Here is a 19,361-nt window from a genome sequence, read left to right as displayed (position 1 = left end):
TGTCCTTGAAACAAGAGACTCACTATATTAGATAGAAGTTTCCATCAGTGTGACAGAAATGATATTTAAAGACAGATTCAATCCACTAATTGATTTGACAGAAATTATATTTAAAGACAGATTCAATCCACTAATTGATTTGATGTAAATGTGGGAAATGATGCATCACAAAAAACACAAGAATGTGATTGCAATTCACAGGTCAAACCAAGATGCCATATGTATAATGGAATGCATCATAGAGAATAGCCTGTGTGCTGTTGCCATGAATTAATTTAAATCTCATACACACGGCCATGCATGCACTTTAACAATGGAGTCATGACAGTGACATGAATGGTGTGTCTTGTTTAAGGACAGCAACTCTGCAGATGGTGGTATCAATCCATCATTCTATATTAAATGCAACATATGTAAAAAACGCTTACTTTCACCTCGTCCCTGATAAATGCTTATTAATTTAAAGTTATTACAATAATGTGCTTACTCCTCATTCCCGAGAAAAGACGTCTCCCTCCATGCAGCCTCCCTGGTTCGTGCTTCAGAAAATAACTTGACTGAAGAAGACTTCTTTAGGTGCTGGTCCTCCAATGGATTGCAGCCACTAGGAGCTGCCAGGGGAGTCAAGACTTGATCAGAGCTGACTGATGTGAGGTCAGTGCTATGGTCAAAGGATGTCCAAGAAGAGTCATAGGAGGCAGAAGGGCTGGTGTCCACCTTCTCCTCTTGCAATCCATCTCCTAGGTCCATGGTGCAAGAGTAAACATGAAGAAAACTGCACAATAGGGGGAGAGATGGTGGTGGAGGGCGTTAAATAGCTGGAGAATGAAGATGAGTTAGAAAGAGAAACTCTGACTTGGATGAAGATGTGTCAGGAGATGAATGTGTCAAGGATGGATTGATAAATCAAAAGATTGGAGTGGATGAAAAGAAGGGAAGCAGAGATGAGGAAAAAATGAGTTTAACTGATGGGAAGAGATGTCTGCATGCACCGAATATACAAAGGCTTTTTTTACACTCCTCTGTCTCGAAAGACTTCTGAAGAAAGTAAGGAGAGAAACAGCAAGACAAAGGACCAATCAGAGGAAACCGTAGACAAAAGAAATGGTGATATGGATGTGAGAGCAGGAAAAGAAAACCACTCAGGGACTGAAGAGGAAACCAGACACAGAGACCAGACAGTGGGATGGAAAGATAGGACCCAGCCACTGCAGATGGAAGGGGATGAACACAAACAAAAGAAGAGGCAGAATCAGGTGAAAGGTGCGGGTAGCAGCACTTACGAGTTGATAGCTCACATCTCATTACATCCCATTTCCCCCCCCCCAAAGATTGAATCATGTGGTAAGTTGATAGACACGGAGCAGGACTGGAAATCGATGGGAGATGCATGGAGAAGCTTGCACTGGTGGTTTCTGTGGCTACATGATTGCAGCAGGCAAGAGAGTGCCGTCTTGGGTTGCAGTGATAAGCAGTTCATTATAAGAAGTCTGACGCACTCCAAATACAATTAGGGCTCACCACTAAAACCCATTAGGACCCTGATATGCGGAAGCCAGGTTAGCCAGCCTCCCATAGGTACACTGGCATTATACTACGAGCATTGTTCTGCTTACAGTAAAGATACAGTATGCAGGTCTAGAAGAGACTTACTTACCCCGTATACCATTTAAAAAAGTCTAGCTTGTAACAACTCTAGATCGAGAAGTGCACATGTATCGTTCATCTTCTACGTGAAGCACCAGTCTACGTGAAGACCTACGCTAAAGCAGCTTTGAGAAATCAAGAATGGAGTGACAAGACATTGACGGTAGATATGATGTGTAAAACCCACCAATCCCATTCAGAATAGTTAGCTAATATGCAGCTTTAGAATGGAAAAACATTATTCATTTAGCTTAGAACATTTTTCCCATCTAGCTTGTCCAAACGAAATAGAACGATAGTCAAGCTTTGTATTCTGAGACTTAGATGAGGAGATTGATGCCACTCCCATGTTTGTGCATTAACTATGAAGCCAGAGCCATAAGTTGATTAGCATAGCTTAGCATTACGACTGGTAGCAGGGGAAAAGAGCTGCCATGGTGCACACCTTAACTTAAAAACATGCTTAGCAGCCCCTCTAAAGCTAATTATTACATACTGTAGCTCATTTGTTTAATGCGTACACAAACGGAAAAGTAAAATCAGCAATTTTCTGTTTTAAAAAGACTCATTTTCTGGATCTCATTAATTAATGCGAACTTATTTATAGTGAGCCATAAAAAAATAAACAACCTCTGGTAGGTTTATTATTTTATGACAGAGCCATGTTAGCTGTTTCCCCTTGCCTAAAGTCTTAATGCTAATCCAAAATAATGGACTCCCAGGAAAGGAGAGTAGTGTGATCTGCTCTTTAATAATTTAAACAAATGTCAAACAATTTGTCCAAGAGAGCTGTGACAGAGCTACAGCAGTTACACTGGGTGGTGTGAAACCTTTTGCTTTTACCTCCCATATTTAGTTGTGTTTAGCATTGTAGCTTTTTTTGAATTTGTCTGACACTTGCTCAAGAAGCGTCCTAAGCCCATCAGCATTACCTTTTTTACTTTCTAACCATTTTTCACCCACACTTTCAGGGAATAAGTATTTCACTTGGCCACACAAGGAGAGGCCTTTTAGTACCTCACTTCCTCATGCATCTAGCTTTTGATTGACACTGGCTGCTGCATGAGGGACTAATCAGTTATTGGATGGTGACCTCAAAACTTTTAACTCCACTGAATTGTTACAAATTATGTATGACAACACTTCAGATTCAGCTGTGACCTCATCTGACAAATATTATGTACTATAACGCTGCCCGCTGAGTCCCAAAGACCCTCAACACGGTGGTGTTTCAGGACAACCAGTTCTAAAAGTAGCAGAGGTGTTTAGAAGACATCACACTTCCATCTCTGCCAAATACATGCCCCCATCTTCAGCAAAATACATGGATTATATATATAAAATTCCAACTTGTTCATTTAAACCATGGGAACAGTAGCAGTATCATACCAAATTAATAACAGATTTGTCTTGCCATTTTTCCTTTAATAGATCACCTTTGATTAAATAGTGTCAATCTTTAAAGTTTCATTTAAATAAGCACCGCTAGATTTGAAAACGTTTGCTTGCAAGTAGCCGGGACAACAGGTTCAAAATGTCAAGCTGCAGCAACAATTTACATTTTACTCACTATAATGCAGCAACTTGGAAGGACAATGCACTTTTCTTACGACATCACAAGAAACTCTGTTTTGTCAGGCTTAAAGTAATGTGTTGGTTTCTGAACACCAGCGGACTGAAACAAATGGTGTCCTTTGAGCTACTGTACAAGCGTGGTTTAGGTGTGTGTGACGCCGCAACCGTTTGTTCAAAACAACATGGACATGATAGACAGATGGTTCTTCCAATCTCCCGCCAGGTTTAAAAAAAAATTATTTATTTTTTTATAAGGTGTCTGCCCTTTTCCCAAACAGTTTCCAGTGTTAGCCCCTCAGATGGTTCTGTGTGACAAACCATCAGGCTTTTCAGGTTAAGAAAGTAAGGCAGCTGATAAAACTATCAGACTACATTTTAACTTTTAATAGAAGGGTGGTCTGTGAAGTTGTCGCTGATTCAAATAAATTTGCATGCTCCCAGCTCATTCATCTCATCAAGTTTTTATTTAAACTATGAAGAACACAGGAACAAAAACAAACAGACATTGAAAATAAACAATAGAAAAGGCCATGCAAAGAATTATTTGCTCAAGAAACAGCTGAAACAAACTGTATTACCGGTTCTGAAATTAGCCTCGGCTGTATTGTATAACCAATTCAACAAGCAGATTAACAGGGTAATAAGAAAGAAAGAATAATAAATAAACTGATAAACGGGTGTTTGTATCTACATTTTTACAGTGTCATGATGGGTAACCAAAACAATAACTTTTGTTGCATTCACAAGTAATTCCCAGCACGTGTTTGACTATTTCTTATGAAGTGTTTACCAAACGGCACCAGTCAAGCTGAACATCTCAAATGTATGCTTAATTAGTTTTTGACATATTAAAGTGATTAGCTCATCTTCTTGGGACTATATGAACTGAGCTCATCTATAACATCGGCAAATAGTAACAGCCTCAGGTCTTTAACTGTATAGTAAGATTACAGGTTGATAACGAGATTACCTTTAAAACAAGATATGACAACATAGCTCCGTCTATGGTAATAAGGGAGCAACACATGGTTTACTCTCAAACCGAACAAACCTGTGTTTAAATAGTTTAGCCAGAGGTGGGTTTTTTTTTTAAGCTTCTTTGAAACTAACGTTTCTTCTGGCTGTGCCAACTGACACATGCCGAGAATCAAAAGCAACAGACTTCCGGCGTTCTGTGTGTGTGTGTGTGTGTGTGTGTGTGTGTGTTGCTTTAGGTCCCGGCAGTTTCCTGCTATGACCAGCCACAACGCTACTAATCTGCAATGGAAAAAGAAGGATGGGACACCGCAGCCAAGTTGAGTCAAGCAGAATGGAGGCAATTTGAGGAGGAACCATAATGTATGGTACCAAAGAAAAATAAAAAGGCTTGGAAGACTCGGCAGTAGCCGTCTCCTGTGAATTAAATCTTATATGATGCCTACAAAAAGGTAGCGCATGACAACACACAGCAAACGACATGCCTTGCAGCAGTACACTTAAGCAAAGCAGAGCAAGCTTTCTCGACATAAAGCATAGTCCCACAAACAGAGCGTGGGTTAGTGGCATGGTAGAAGAAGGTATTCCACAAGGTAACAGCAGGAAATCTAATATTAGGTCAGAGGTGAAGCATGGTTGGTCCAGGAAAACACAAAACAGCTGAATTCCGGAGACAGCTGCTATTTATTCCTCTGTACTCAAGCCCAGACAGTCAGTCGTTACAAGCATAGGGTAGGTCAGGGTAGAGACAAGCAAGGGAAGGAAACACAATGGCAAATGTCTCCTTCAATAAATTGGCCTTGGTTGTTTCATGCTGTAGTGGGCCTCTGATGCTGACACATATGCAGACTCAGGGAAAAAATCCTCCTGGAACTCTGCCAGAAACCTGAGAGAGAGGGAAGTACAAGACAGGGAAAATCTGGTGAGATATTTTTTCCAACAACTCCAACAATATTAGGAAGCCCTCTCTGTTCACATTAAATACTTCAACATAAGCTGTTTTGTCGTCGGATACGACAGGCTTACATGAAGCAAAAAGCAATGACAGGAACGTATCTCAAATGTCACTTCCCAGTTAACTTCCGCTTCTGGTTTTCCTAGATATCCCTGGCTCATTCCACATAAATCCTAGACCCCTTGCCCTTTGCCCGGTGGTATATATGTCAAACACAAAGCCCCCTCATCCATCCCTATATCACCAGAGAACCAATCGCTATGACTGAAAGACAGAGAACACAACTGACCGACCAACGGTCAGAGAGGGAAGAGGGACGAGTAACCCCCCCCCCCCCCCTCCCATCTAATCAGTAGCAGGGAAAACTAATCCAGAATCTTCTTAGTATCCTCTACTCGGCCAAATCCTCTAAATCTTGCCATCTCATCTTAGCTCCACCGGCCTTCCTAATCTCAATGCAAACAAAATTATCCTCATCAGAAAATGTAAGAACACTTTGACAACGAATAAACAAGACGACCTAATGGGACAATAAACAGGAACTATGTGAGTACCAACGCCAAGAAAGACTTAGTTTCAAGAAATTAGTTGACTTTAAACCCAATTCTTTAATGCAAATAAAAAAAAATGATTCACAGAAATTCAGTGAGAAGCATTGAACGGGTTTTATTGCATGTTTAGTAAATAAGAAAAAAGTTTGGGGCTCTTTGGTGCCAGTAATTTAGGCATGTGCTAATCTTTATTGCTGTTAGATCAGTAATAACTCAAGGCAAGCCGCTTTAGGCATACACAATGTAAATCAGAATAACGTGTGCGTACACATGTGCACACACACACACCCGCACTTAATCATAATCATTCTTGCGGAGAAAGGGAGAGTGAGAGATCAACTGTGGCCAAATCCCAGAATGCACTGCACTTCAGTCTCTGCGACATCAATCAGTTTTTGCCCGCTCTGCACATTCTGCCATGAGGCTGATTTCAAAGTAAAAGGCATGAAAGCTGTCCCAAAAGACATCAGTATTTTAGTTTGTGTCCAGTGTCCTGTAGAGTCTCCAACACGGAAAAAACAAAATCAAAACATGAATTACCAAGAAAAAATGTCAGGGTTTTCTTTATTGAACACTATCGAAAGTAATTTACTTTGACGCACTTCACTCCTCTTTGCAAGTTGTCTGTGCCATTTTGCAGAATAACATTACACGAAAAAAGATGCAGTCCGGTGCAACTGGAGTGTATAAAAAAAAACGTTCTGCCCACGTTCCCACTATTACAACTAATAATGAGAGAATGCACAGAATGCTTTGGCTAGAGGAACTCCTTATGCTGCTGAAAAGAATGAGGTATTAGGACTTTTTTGTGTGGAGTATTACAGTCCTGTGTTGACAATGCTGTAGTGAGCCTTTCTGTCCCTCGCTGAGGAAAAAATAAAAAAGTTTGTGTATCACATATGTAGTTTGATGCTGTAATCATATTGCCCACCCACTCTCTTCCTACAAACTGACATGAATGCCAGCTCCTGCTTTTTTTTAAAGACCACCTCGTGATTTTGTGGCACCGGGTACAGTTTATTTTTATACTGTTTTTGGTTGAGTAGTGGCATCAAGGTAATTTTGGCTCTCAGACTCAGGTTTGTCCCTGTGCCCACTCCATGGTGAGGTGAGGTGTTGCTCCACAGCACCGCTTGGTGGCAGAAGACAGTACTGTGTGCGTTTGATTAGAAAATGAGAGGACCTAAATCCCCCAGGTTTGGAACCGGCTGAACTGAAGATCACTAGGGAGGCTTTAAAGATTAGAATCCCGCGCTTGTGTAACGCCCACTCATCGCCCTCCCTCTAACACATTCTCTTTCTCACCCCCTCCCCACCCTTCCATGTTCTCATTTACTTACCATTCCTTGCCTTTTTGTTTTGGTGTTTCTTGGTTTTAATTTCTTAAAACTTTCTTTCCTATGCTACTGTGAGGCAGGCAACCAAACACTTCATTAGAGTACCGTGCATTAGACATAAAATGTATTAGTCAAGGGTGTTCTTGAGACTGATGTCTTCCTGCCTCTCTCTTCTTGTGAAATGAGAACTTTCTTGCAGCTCAGGTCTGGCTGTTACTATGGAGTTTTAATGCTTAGCTAGGTTAAACTTTGGTTAATGTGCCCTGCAAGTTATTAGCAAGGTGCATTTTTAAATGCTTCTTATTTCATATCCCGTTAACTAAATGCAGCCACTTGTCTTTTTAAAGATATGTCCTCCTTGGAAATTAAACATGATTTCACACGGTTTGCCCAGATGACGACACAATCCATTTTTCAAGAAGGGGGTGAGATTGCAATATTTTGCCTGAATGTTTAGTGAAGAAACCGTAAGCTTTTAGGCCCAAGTGAACAAACTATTCATACTTCCCTGAGTGAAGAAACTTGAAACCAGCATTTAATCTCTTTAGTTTATTTTAAATACATAGTTTCTGTCTCTCTCTTGCATCGTTAATCCCGTACTTCTGAGACCTCTTATACGTAATCATAAACTGACACTATACTGATTTCAACACAACAATCACTTACCTGAGAAAGAGCTCCAAATGTTTGACCAGGGCTCGCAGATTCCGCTCAGGGATCTGCATTTTTCCCAGGATCTCAGGAAGTTTCACTGGAAAGAAGCAAGACTGTGAGCAGGGGAGCAGAAGGAAGTTGCATAACAAACTGACGAGAATGTGTTCAAAATCATAAAATATGAAGGGAACTTCTGCCCCGCCACCACCATGGAACTATTGAAATCACATATGTATTGAATCTCAGGTGAACCAGTGAGAGTAAAATGATCAGAGACACCAACCAAAAAGACGCAAGAGGTGCTGTGATCCATACAGGTAGGAGGGTGGGGGAGGCTGGTCATGCAGCGGGTAGTTATCAGGAGTCAGCTTCCAGCTTAGGACCTGCTTGTCAGAGTAAAGGACAAATAATTTAACAGAAGCTTTGAGGTTTCACATAATGTCACTGAAATGCCACCATTCTGAATTGACTACATTTAGGGTGTTAAATATAATTATACTGTCAATGTCAACTTGCCAATACCAAGGGCCTGTATGAATCCATTATTAAAAACACACAAGGACCAAACAATATAGGTTTCTTTGCTTGGTCTGACAGTTTCCATTCATACAGGTTATGTAACTATCCAAGTGTCCTAGAGCAAGACACGGTTTCCGTTGCAGTTAACAGCACATTTATCACACACAATTTCATCACCTCATTAAGCTCATTGTTTCTCCGGCTCTCAAGGCCATAGAAAGGACCACTTCGCTCTTTGCTTGGCGTCAAGGGCAATGGGGAAGATGAGCCACTGTGCACTGGGGTTTCTGGGTAAAGAGGAAGAACGGAGAACGTTAAACATTTACAGAGAAACTCAGAGCTGTGTTGTTCATCACTGCTTAAATATGGCTAAAAAATAAACCAATGACAGCATGACTGTTTTCAATTTTATTATGTGTCAAATCATAACGAGACACTTTATAGAGCGGGGCTTGAGCACAGTCTATACTGTACAGAGACTCAAAAATCCCCCCCCCCCCCGCCCCAAGAGCAAGCATTGCAAATGACAACCAGGTTTGAGAGCGCAAAAAAATTCATATTAAACATTTGAGAGGGGATGATTGTGTGAGGAGAGAAGAAGGATAATACCATCTACTGGGCAAAACTGGTCATTACAAATACAAAAAGTTGTCACTACACTGAACAGGATTATAGTGGATGTTTCACGCAATTTTTTTTGTCTGACTGTGTGCATCTTTAGGGGGCGAGAGGGAATGACATGCAGCAACGGGCCACAGGTTGGAGTCAAACCAGCTGCCGCTGCATCGAGGAGTAAGCCTCGAAAAAGGTCTAAACTCTACGGTCATTAGGGTTGAGCTTTATGGACTGTAGGAAGGAATAAACATGGAGCCAGTCTATGAACAACACTTGTAATAGCTTGACTGAAATACTGTCTTATTTAGCTAAGAATACTGTTGGATAATTGCAGGCCATGAAAACAGTCATTGATTTTTCTGATACCAATCATCCCGAGCTAAATGAAAGTCTAGCTAATTTACAATTCTAAGGGCCAAGAAAATTGCAACTGGTGGTAAAAAACTCCACTAAGTCAGGTTAAATGTTACAGTCGAGAGTTATATTACAACAAGCTTTTATTTATAATGTAATATTATTTTGTTGTAATATTCTTTAATGCCGTGTCATCTTACTTCTGTCAAGATTGAGGAAGAACTTGGGCTGGGATGAGGTGTCGACCAAACGGCGTTTAAGCTGCGGGGATGCTGTAGCACTGCCTCCACCTGGATCATTAAATACATTGTATTTGAATTTAAACACAATTGTGATCATTGTTACCTTATACCTCAAAGATCACAAACACACACCTCATATATCATATATAGGTCCCTTTATGTAAAATGCATTGTTGGAATATTTACAAAATTTGTAGCAAATCCAGTAAAAAACGATTACCTCCACTGCTCCCTTCAGCTGGCCGGTCACCTCCAGAGGTGTTCCTCGTGGAGCGCCTGAGCGACTGGGACTGGAATGAGATACAGTCCATGTCAGGGTGACGCCGGCGCTTCGGCGTGGGAGCTGAGGCGGTTGGCGTTGTGGCAGAAATGTCGCTCAGTGCAGGTTGACTGTCTGTGGACTGGGGGGTGGGTGGGTTGTGCCCCAACGGGCTAGGGCTGCGCTCTCGTTGGGCGCTTTAAAGACAACGACAGAGAAAAGGGCCAATGGCTTTATGGTAGAGCACAATGTTCAAATGCAGTGTATCAGAGCCAAGCAGTGGTTTCTGAAACACATTAGACTTGGTTAATCACGGCACACTTACTTGCTGGAGCAAGGTGAGCTTTCATTGACGGCCAGGAAAAGCCTGGAAGAGCTGACCTTTTTGAACTGAGCTTGTTCAGAGGGGTAGAGAAGGATCATGGGTAAGGTGAAGTCAAACGTGATCCTCAGGCCGTCGACCATCTCCTTACACAACTCTTCGCTTAAAACAAAAAGGAAATTTAAAAGGTTTACTTAAAGTTCCTACTAATGGTTGCAGTCTCAGCTGGGCCAACTGTAGAATTATTTTTTTTGAATTTTAATAATATAACATTTTGGTAAATTTAGCTACACCTGCAACTGGTAACCATAATATAGATATGAGAAATATCACAAAATGAATATGGGGAGAAAGGATGACATATGTTTAATTGTTTCCTGAACAGATGATCTATGTTGGACGAAGCCAAGGTTTCCATCGCACAATTTCTTACTTCTGTTCAAAGCGTGCTTAGACTCACCTCTTCTCTGGAGGGAGTGGCTGTGGGCTGCTGTTCTGTGTGGTGCTCTGCTGACGCCGATACCTCTCGTTGGCCATGAATGCTTTGTTGATGGCAAAGTGCTTGACGTAGGACTCTAAGATGTGCACAACATTCATCTGACAGGGCACCATCACCAGCTAGGAGAGAAAAACACAGCTAATTATGGACAAGCCTCAAGTCAATTCCATTAAATTAATGAATGCTTCCATGTCTTACCCTTGCCTTCTAGAAGTACCAGTATCTGATCATAATGTGTACCACTGCTTAAGATTATGCTGCATGTACCTTCTTCCTCTTGTTGATGTAAAAGCAGTCATCCTCCAATTTCTTCTTCAGAATATCGGGGATGTTGAGGTCAACATGGACGATCTTCTCCTCACATTCCCTTTTAACATTAATGTCTGGCTCAACCCTCTGAAACAATCAAGACATGAACCTTCAGGTGTGTGGTATTAAGAAACTAAAAAGGATGTAGTCTACGGAAAGCAGTCATGGTCATAAGCTTATGTTTGGCGTTGTTGGTTATAAGAGCCAATTTGAACAAAAATGTTTGTTATCAATCTGATCAGAATGAGGAGCTAGAACATGTTTACCGTGCAAGGCCACCAGTTATGCTGTTAGAATACTATATGGACATTACAAGGGAATGAAGGAAAATTAGGTAATTTTCACTTGGCATTTATTGCAAGTTTATAACAGCATCAGCTAAAGGCCTAAATGTGATTGTGAGTGTGTGTGTGTGTGTGTGTGTGTGTGTGTGTGTGTGTGTAACAATTACCGGTGTAATGGTAAACTACGGTAGAAATTTTGACTGTAACAATTTTCCTTTTCATTTAAAACATCCTTATTATTGCAGTGGATTACCACTGTGCTTAATCCTTCCCAGCTTCATCAGAGGTTCCTGAAGCTGCCGCGCAGGTGCACTGCGCTCAGACAGGAGAAGTGGACAGAATGTATCAGCTGTGCACGGACTGCTTTCTTTAGCTTTTCTTTCCTGTTTTCTGTCTTCTTGAAGTGATGTGGTTAGCCCAGAATGTAAGTTAAAACTATTCTGTAGCTTGCTAAACTGTCATGGGTTTTACTGCCTCTTGATCTTCAATAAGTGTTTTATTATTTAGTTTTGATAAATAATCTTCATAGTAAGTCAGATGCTTATTGATGTGCATTTGCTTATATTTCAGAACCACATCCAACTTCACATGTAACATCAAGTAAAACTTCATAGTTAACATCTTGTTGGAGTTAAATCATCCCGGATCTCAAAAGTCAGAAATCTCTGGTCAAGTTCTTACCGGACATCCTACAGCGGGCCTGCGTTTCAGTAGCCTGTTTTCAGTAGTTTTTACAAGCCTATTGCCTATATTTTGCAATATGATTAACACTGTTACACTTTTTTAAACTATTCCAGTTTATGTAGGCCTATCAGTGCTTTCTGAACATTTTGAACACACTTATAAAAATACCGTGATAATACAGAAAAACGTGATTTATCACTATAACCGTGACATTAAATTTACATAAGTTACATCCGTTACACACACACACACACACACACACACACACATACACACCATTTTGTTGAGATCCTCAGAGAAGGTGCTGTCCCCACTGTTAGAAGATTCAGGGTCAGAGTCGTCCCCTTCACTGCTCTCTGAAGTTGAGATCAAACCTAGAGACAGAAAAATACAAAAGGATTAATTTGATTGCTATGGGAGACTGGGAGACAAAAAACAAAGACAGAGGAAGACTTCTCACATGCGTCATCACTGTCATCCTCCTTAGGGAGAGTCTTCAGAGAGGATTTAGTGCCAGACTGACGTCGCCGCCTCTTTGCCCATCCCTTTCTCTTCCTACCGACAGGAAAGAAAACAAAACACACACTATCTACATCAGTCTCATCTAAAAATAGAACAAACTAATAAAAGGGTCAAATCCAAAACATGTGGACACAGACATGCAGTGCACTGGATTTGTGGTTTGAGTATTAGGTGTCATACACAGTATGTTCACTGACAGCATCATGCCTGTCTGAAATCAACAATACCACTTTTCTATTGCCTGATTATCAAGTAACACAAAGGAAATTAATGATTTTACTCTCTCTACTAAGAGAGGCCTTGAGTGAGTGACTTAATGAATGAACATAACATGAACTTACATGCGACCTAGTGCTTTGCGAGCCAGTTTATGTTGCAATTTACGGTTTTCCTCAGTGTCCCTTAGGACATGATCCTCTGCAGCCCAACGATCCCAGCTAACCAAAAACACACACATTTAAAAAATAAAAATTCACAAACCTGCATGGTTACAAAAATTGATGAACATGAGATTTGCAAAGATAAACACTACAATGAGTATGATATATTTAAGTACGTAGGTGGCAGTAACTACGTGCTCATCTAATGTTAATCAAAGCAAGCCATTTAGTGTTACCTTCTGTTCCAACCGTTGAAGTGAATCAGGTACTTTGGGATTCTTCTTCCATGTTCGTCTGTACCAATCAAGACATCAAGGACCTGTAATGTGAAGAACCAATAAGAACAGTCTTGCTCAAGGCACCTTTAAACAGTATTGCTCAAAGTTTAAAAGGACAATGCTTCTACTCACAATTCAGATAATGCCATTTCTCAAACTTTGGTTAATTCAGCACTGGTGGAATGTTCATGTACTCAAGTCGGTTCAGGCTCACTAAGTATTCCATGTTTTGACACTTTATACATGCAGTTACTTGCAATTTCACAGGAAACGTCAAAGTTTTTGTTGGCAAGGTACAGGGGATTCCTAAATCTAGCTTGTCCAACTAGAATTAGCAAAACAACACTGTCACTTATTTAACTTTCAACCGATTTTTAACACTAAAATTATGCTTACATATTTAGATATGCACAATAGAACGGAGCATTTCTCATATTGCTTTTAATATTTTAACTTACATATTATTTTAACTTTGCAGCTACACGTAACATAAGCGTTTTTATTTAAAGCTTAAGTAAAATTAAATGTTGAATGTATGACTTACAATTAGTTGTTTTACATTGTTGCTGTTAGTATACTACTTAAATAATATAGGTATGTTAAGCTATTTATACACCACTGCAACTCACAAACATTCAGTAACGTCACAACACCCAGCTAATGCCAAATGCTAATTTCGGTTAGCAAAAGCCAGACTGGAATGCGTTGATGTAGCTAGCTAGCTAACAAACCTTCTATGGAAAAACACATTGCGCACACCCAACAAGAAAAAAATAACGTTACTCAAACTCTACCGAAGCATTTTGACAACATTATCGTCTTCATTATCATAAAAATGGCATTAAAATAACAAGACAGTAGCTAATTTAACAGCTTTTAGCAACGTTACATTTCAATGGTCATTGTTGCCAACGTTAGCAGTGCAAATGATGTGTCGGTGTGTTTGTTTATTAACGTTAGCTAGCTAGCTAAGGTGTTGGCGTTAAAATACTTTTGGGTGATAGCAACCCAGCTATACCGTTAACTATCGTTACTTTACTGCTCTATGAAAGATCTGTAACGTTTATTTAAATAACGTTATCGCATGCCTTGGTGGTAATTTTTTATAAGAGACGTTTCATCAAGCAGCCTCCTTTGAAGCTAACTATAAGATGTCATAGTTGTCGTTACTGACGCTAACGTTGCTAAGCTAAATAATGCGGGTCAAATAGAAACGTGCAACCAATCGTACCCGGAAATTATGCAAGACATATTAACAGTAAACGGTATTTTTCTCAGGCCTAGCTAAGTGGTCGTCATGGTCGATTCATACAACGTTACCACACACTTAGCTAACATAAACAACCCTTCTTTTCTAACAAAGTACTCGTTTGTAAAAAGTCGAAATATGTAAGAGCTAAATTGCTTCTACAAAACAATGTTACCTTTGCGTCATACAACACTTTAGCCTTGGTGGGGTCTGGTTCAAAGCACAGGACTCTTTCTCCTTTGTGAAATGGGTATTTAATTCCCCGCGAATTCATTTGTTCATGGCGACGTGTGGGAGAGGGGGCATCGATTTGGACCTATACACTCCTTAACCCTGTCGTTGCCAAAACACTGTTCTGTGAGGGGTATTCTTCTTCTAGCAGGATTCCGGTTTCGACACTGCTACGCGTATTACTGCCCTCCACACGTCAACATTTGAACTACATTCTTAGCTACACATAGCTAAATTACAACATACCTGTTGATAAACAGTTATGGCCTAAGATTTCACAACGGCCAACCTGCTGTTAGTAACATTCCACCATGGCTTTTTCCAGAAGTAGCCTAATGGAAGAAATTAACATGGTGGAAAAGAAAAGAGAATTAGGGAAGTGGAAGTTAAAACAAGAATTTACCTGAAAAACAGTTCATAAAATTGTCTAAAGATTTACCCAGACGGATCCTAAGATTACATTAGGGTGGCATAGATGTTCAGTTTTGTTGGGTGCCAGCATGAGGTGGGTAAAAGGGAACGAGGGTGCAGACAAACTAGCTAAATAGGCATTAGTAAAGGAAATACCAGGTCCAATTCCAGTAGGAAAAAGCAAAGGAAAATCTTAAGAAGAAAGCAAATAATATATGGCAGAAATGGTGGGAGGGAGACAGAAAAGGAAGGAGATATTATAAAAGACAAAAGTCTGTCAATATAAAGAACTATGATGCAAGGACCAGGAGGGAGGACATTATAATCACACCTTGTTTATAAAGGGGATAAGGAATAGTGAAAACTGTGGGAATAAAGAAAAGGCTGAACAAGTCATATTGTGGGCTATTTATGAGGTGGAAGGACGGATGTTTAAAGATAGGGTTCAGGAGGCAGGTTGGGAGTTGAACCTGATGGACATACTGAGATCAGAAGGACAAGGAGAGGAGGTGAGAATCACCAGGAAGGCACTAATTCAATTGTTTAACCCTTGTTTTGTCTTCAATTTCGGGACCCCTTGTATCCCTCGCGTCAAATTGACCTGTGACTTATTTTGGGTTTTAAAAACAAATTTTCCTTTATAATTTATTAACAAATATTGTCTTTATCTCAATTTCAAAAAATGGAGATACAATGCGGTATATGTTTAAGGAATGCAATCAGTCTCTATTAGAACACAATTAAAAATGGAAGTGTGATTTGTTTTTTTCATATTGTTATACTTCATGTTAAAAATCCACTATGGAAAAAACATAAGTGGTCGTATCCAGAATAATTTTTTGAATTGAGTCAGGAATACATGAATATCACAGGTAAGGCCATTTATTTTCAGGTAGAAAAAAATGTAACTTGTACAATTTTTCTTGTAAAAATTTGAAATGGGTGAATTTAACCCGAAAACGACATGATGTTACATAGTCCTGTACAGTAGGTGGCGGCATGCACCTAAAATTGGTTTGCAGCAGCAGCAGTAGTTGGGATGTTTTCACCTTTCTTTAACTGTCTGGTTTTAACACTCCTAAATATTAATTAATATACAGTCTATGGGTCAAACATCTTACCAGGTAAGAACATATGTCCTAATAATCCACTCATTTAGTATTTATTCATCATTCTAATTGTCATATCTCACTTAGCATTTATTATTTACTCATCATTCCCATTCTTATATCTCACTTTTTATTTGTTATTTATTCATCATTCTCATTCCCTATACCAGAGCTGTTCATAATGTTCATACTGTAGCTAACATATTGTAATATAATAACATGATACTATTTATCCCAGTATCCTTTGCACTCTGCTCTACATTTAAATCATTTTTATTGCACTCTTCATTGCACTCATGCCTCTGTGTTGTTTCGGATTGGAGTATGTATATTAGTGTGTGTATTATTGTGTACATTGTTTGGTTGTTTTGTATGTGTAAGTGCATTGTGAACAATGATGTTCCAGAGTAAAATTCCTCGTATGTGTCCTCATACCTGGCAAATAAAGCGGATTCGGATTCTGATAACACAACACGTTCTCTGGCATGTTACTGATGGAACTTCACCACGTTAAAAGACGCGCTTTCCTAATTATTCCCCATGTATCCATCCCCAAGTCTCCGTTGCTTAGTTACAGCTAATATTCAGCACATAAACTACAGTTACGTGCTGAATAAATCGGGTTGACAACCTTCTGTTGGCAGTGGTGTAATATTTTTTCGTGTCCACGGACATATGCACTTTACATAGTAACTGTTGTAGCCAATTTGGACTCGCGCGTACGTGCTTGCGTGTTCGTGACGTCACCTGCGCACCTGTGTGTGAGTGCTAATCAGAGGTTAAAGAGAAGCAGGTGCGGAGGGACCGGGATTTGGGAGACCGCGCTGTTTTTCCCAACCTCAGCGGTGTGAGGGTAGAATAACGTTTTTACATCGCGTCTGCTCGTTTTTAATCTTTCAAGTTAATATTTTTGTTGGCTAAGTGTTTTTAAATGTATGATATAAAGGATTACCCGTTCGACAACCTCATTCGCACCAGCATGTTGGAAAGGACTTCAGATTCCCTCTAGTGGCTTTTTTTTGTGAACAGATTGGCACTACATTTTGTTGGAAAAACTATCCTCCAGAAGACTGAAAAAGTGGATTTGAAAGGAAGGACGGCGCCACGTTCAGTCATTCAGCCAGCTGAATCCACTCAGTCGGACGCAGCCTGCGCAAAAGCGCCGCAGAAGAGTCACGGTAGGACGAAACAAGAATAGTAAAATGTCTGCGTAACGACAGTACAGTGGAACGTTTGTCTTAGACAAAGTAAATCGCATTTTATTTTGTCTGTGGGACTACTTGCATACACACAAACAGCACTCATACATCTCATCACAATGACACCCATAGGCTGCATTGTCTATTTACATGAAACATTTCAGCTAATATGATTGTGTGATATGAAAATCACGTTAATTTGTCATTTTCTAGACAGGACCCACATGGATATGGAAGAAGGATGTTAAAGGGGTGAATGCTGCTGAGACACGCATTGGATCAGTGCTCAGATCTATAAATCAGCCTCACCATGAACCCAGACGCCAGGTATTAGTCTCAGCCTTAACATTTAATATCATTAAACTTGTGGAATTTATCTCTGTTTTTAGTGTTTTAATTGTCGATATTTAGGTGGTATAATATCAGATATACTGTACACAGTATATGTATATAATGTGATTGTCTTCCTCTCTTTTAGGGTGCCCACAATCTCAACCCCATACCATATCAAGCTGACTACATGGGTCACAAGGGTCATTTGGACCAAATTGAAAAACTTGCTATGTTTGGGGTCACCCATGTTTTAGCCATCGATGGCTTTAGCAAAAAGGTGGTTGGTCATTCTACATTGCCTATAAAAAACAACTTTGCCATTTATGAAGATGTATTCAGGTAATAGCCAATGTTCTCTGCAGACACTAAAGGTTATGTAATTTCTTCAAGACAGTGTTTGTTGGCAATTTTATCAATATTATATTAACATCATGGTCTGGGACTTTGGGTATTGTAATAACCACGATAAGACATAAGTGCAGTCTCTTTTGGGTTTTACAGTTAGAGGATGGCTCAATCACACATTTCAGTCATTTACCTTAAACCCACCTATCAAACTATGCCTTTCCGAAATTGGAGTGAATAGAGGCTGCTGATAATGTAACAAATATTTCTCCCAAATAAATTAGACTATCTCTTAATTAGTTGTAAAATATCGCATACACATAGCTAGTGCATTTAGTCAATGTGTCTAAATGACCATTGCTGGAAATCTACATTGTTACGGATTGTATTATAATGTGAAGAAGTGATTTGGATAATGAAGCTTAGCTTTGCACAAATTAAAACCCACTCTTTCATCCAATAGGCCTGCAGTACTTACCTATGAGATGTGGGACCAGGTGCAAGATGATCATGGAAAAGTTTTATTTGACCCTCTTCATGCAGGAGCTGCTGTCATCTCATCGCCACAATCAGGAGAGAAGACCTCATTTACAGACTTGATCCACAGGGTAAAGTTCAATAGTTTGGGTGGTTGCTTCAGCAACACAGTACTTGTACTGGATGCATGATTGTATGCTGACTATTGAGTTTGCTTCAGCAGCCAATTTTAGGGTAAACATAACATTTCTTTGGCCAAGAGCAGCTTTCTTTTTTAAATGTGGTTACAGCTCCACACTAAACTACTGCAGAAGGAACCACATTGGAGTTTATCCAAACTTTGTTAGTTGAGGAGCCTTGTATGAGTCCATTTGGGGAAAGGTTCCTTCAAAGCAGAACTCGTGGTAAAACCAAATTAACTAGACCAGCGGTCAAGATGCATCTACAGTTACGTGGACAGTATGTTTAAGTATAATTACAGCTGAGTTGGTAAATATAGATTTCAATCTCCATAACAACCATATTTACGCAATGGGACTTTTAAAATTGTAAAAATTGTTCTTTAACCCACCAGAACAAGTTGACTAATGCCCAATCATTGGCAATTTTAGAACCACGTAGTTGAAAGAGTCTGGCTTGAGGTGAACAATCATCCCCCGAAGACAGCCCTTCTGCAGTTGGTGGATCAAGAGGAGCTAGACATGGAAGACAACCTTGTGAAATACTGCTTGGCTGGCCAGTTGTGCCAGACTAGTCTTATGAGAATGGTTGAGTCGTGGAATGCTCACAGAATTTCAGGTAATATAAACCAGTGTTGCAAAGATTAAAATAATTACAACAGACAGTCACAAGTTTTAAGACTAACCGTATGTTTTGTTTGTTTTTTTTATAAAAGGTATACCGAAAAATTTGGCTGCCAGTGGGTGTCCAAAAAAAGCCACAGGAGCTGTTGCCTCCTTCAGTTGAAGCAGCAGACATTTACAGAGAACAGGTGGGATCTTCACTGACAACCATTCTACTTTTGGAGTTGATCCATTTTTAACTGA

General features: G+C 39.9%; 1 protein-coding gene across 2 annotated transcripts; it reads right to left on the bottom strand.

The window, feature by feature from the left end:
* Positions 1-4,843: 4,843 nt before the first annotated feature.
* LOC117939347 (male-specific lethal 3 homolog) lies at positions 4,844-14,646 on the bottom strand. Of its 2 annotated transcripts, none has more exons than XM_034864606.1 (14): positions 14,386-14,646; positions 12,920-13,002; positions 12,645-12,740; positions 12,242-12,336; positions 12,058-12,155; positions 10,772-10,900; positions 10,466-10,623; positions 10,009-10,167; positions 9,645-9,880; positions 9,383-9,472; positions 8,391-8,500; positions 7,978-8,077; positions 7,707-7,791; positions 4,844-5,083 (listed from the first exon to the last, which is right to left on the bottom strand). In XM_034864606.1, the coding sequence occupies exons 1-14, from the start codon at positions 14,482-14,484 to the stop codon at positions 4,984-4,986; spliced, it is 1,638 nt and encodes a 545-aa protein (XP_034720497.1). In that variant the 5' UTR covers positions 14,485-14,646; the 3' UTR covers positions 4,844-4,983. The 2 variants fall into 2 exon arrangements, with proteins under 2 accessions (XP_034720497.1, XP_034720499.1); XM_034864608.1 differs by lacking the exon at positions 14,386-14,646 and adding an exon at positions 13,094-13,114.
* Between the last annotated feature and the right edge of the window lie 4,715 nt (positions 14,647-19,361).

This window comes from Etheostoma cragini, chromosome 24, assembly GCF_013103735.1.
Source record: "Etheostoma cragini isolate CJK2018 chromosome 24, CSU_Ecrag_1.0, whole genome shotgun sequence".
In the NCBI taxonomy this organism is placed as follows: Eukaryota; Metazoa; Chordata; class Actinopteri; order Perciformes; family Percidae; genus Etheostoma; species Etheostoma cragini.
Note: the sequence above shows the minus strand (reverse complement) of the source record. Positions and strands in the feature narration are given on the sequence as shown.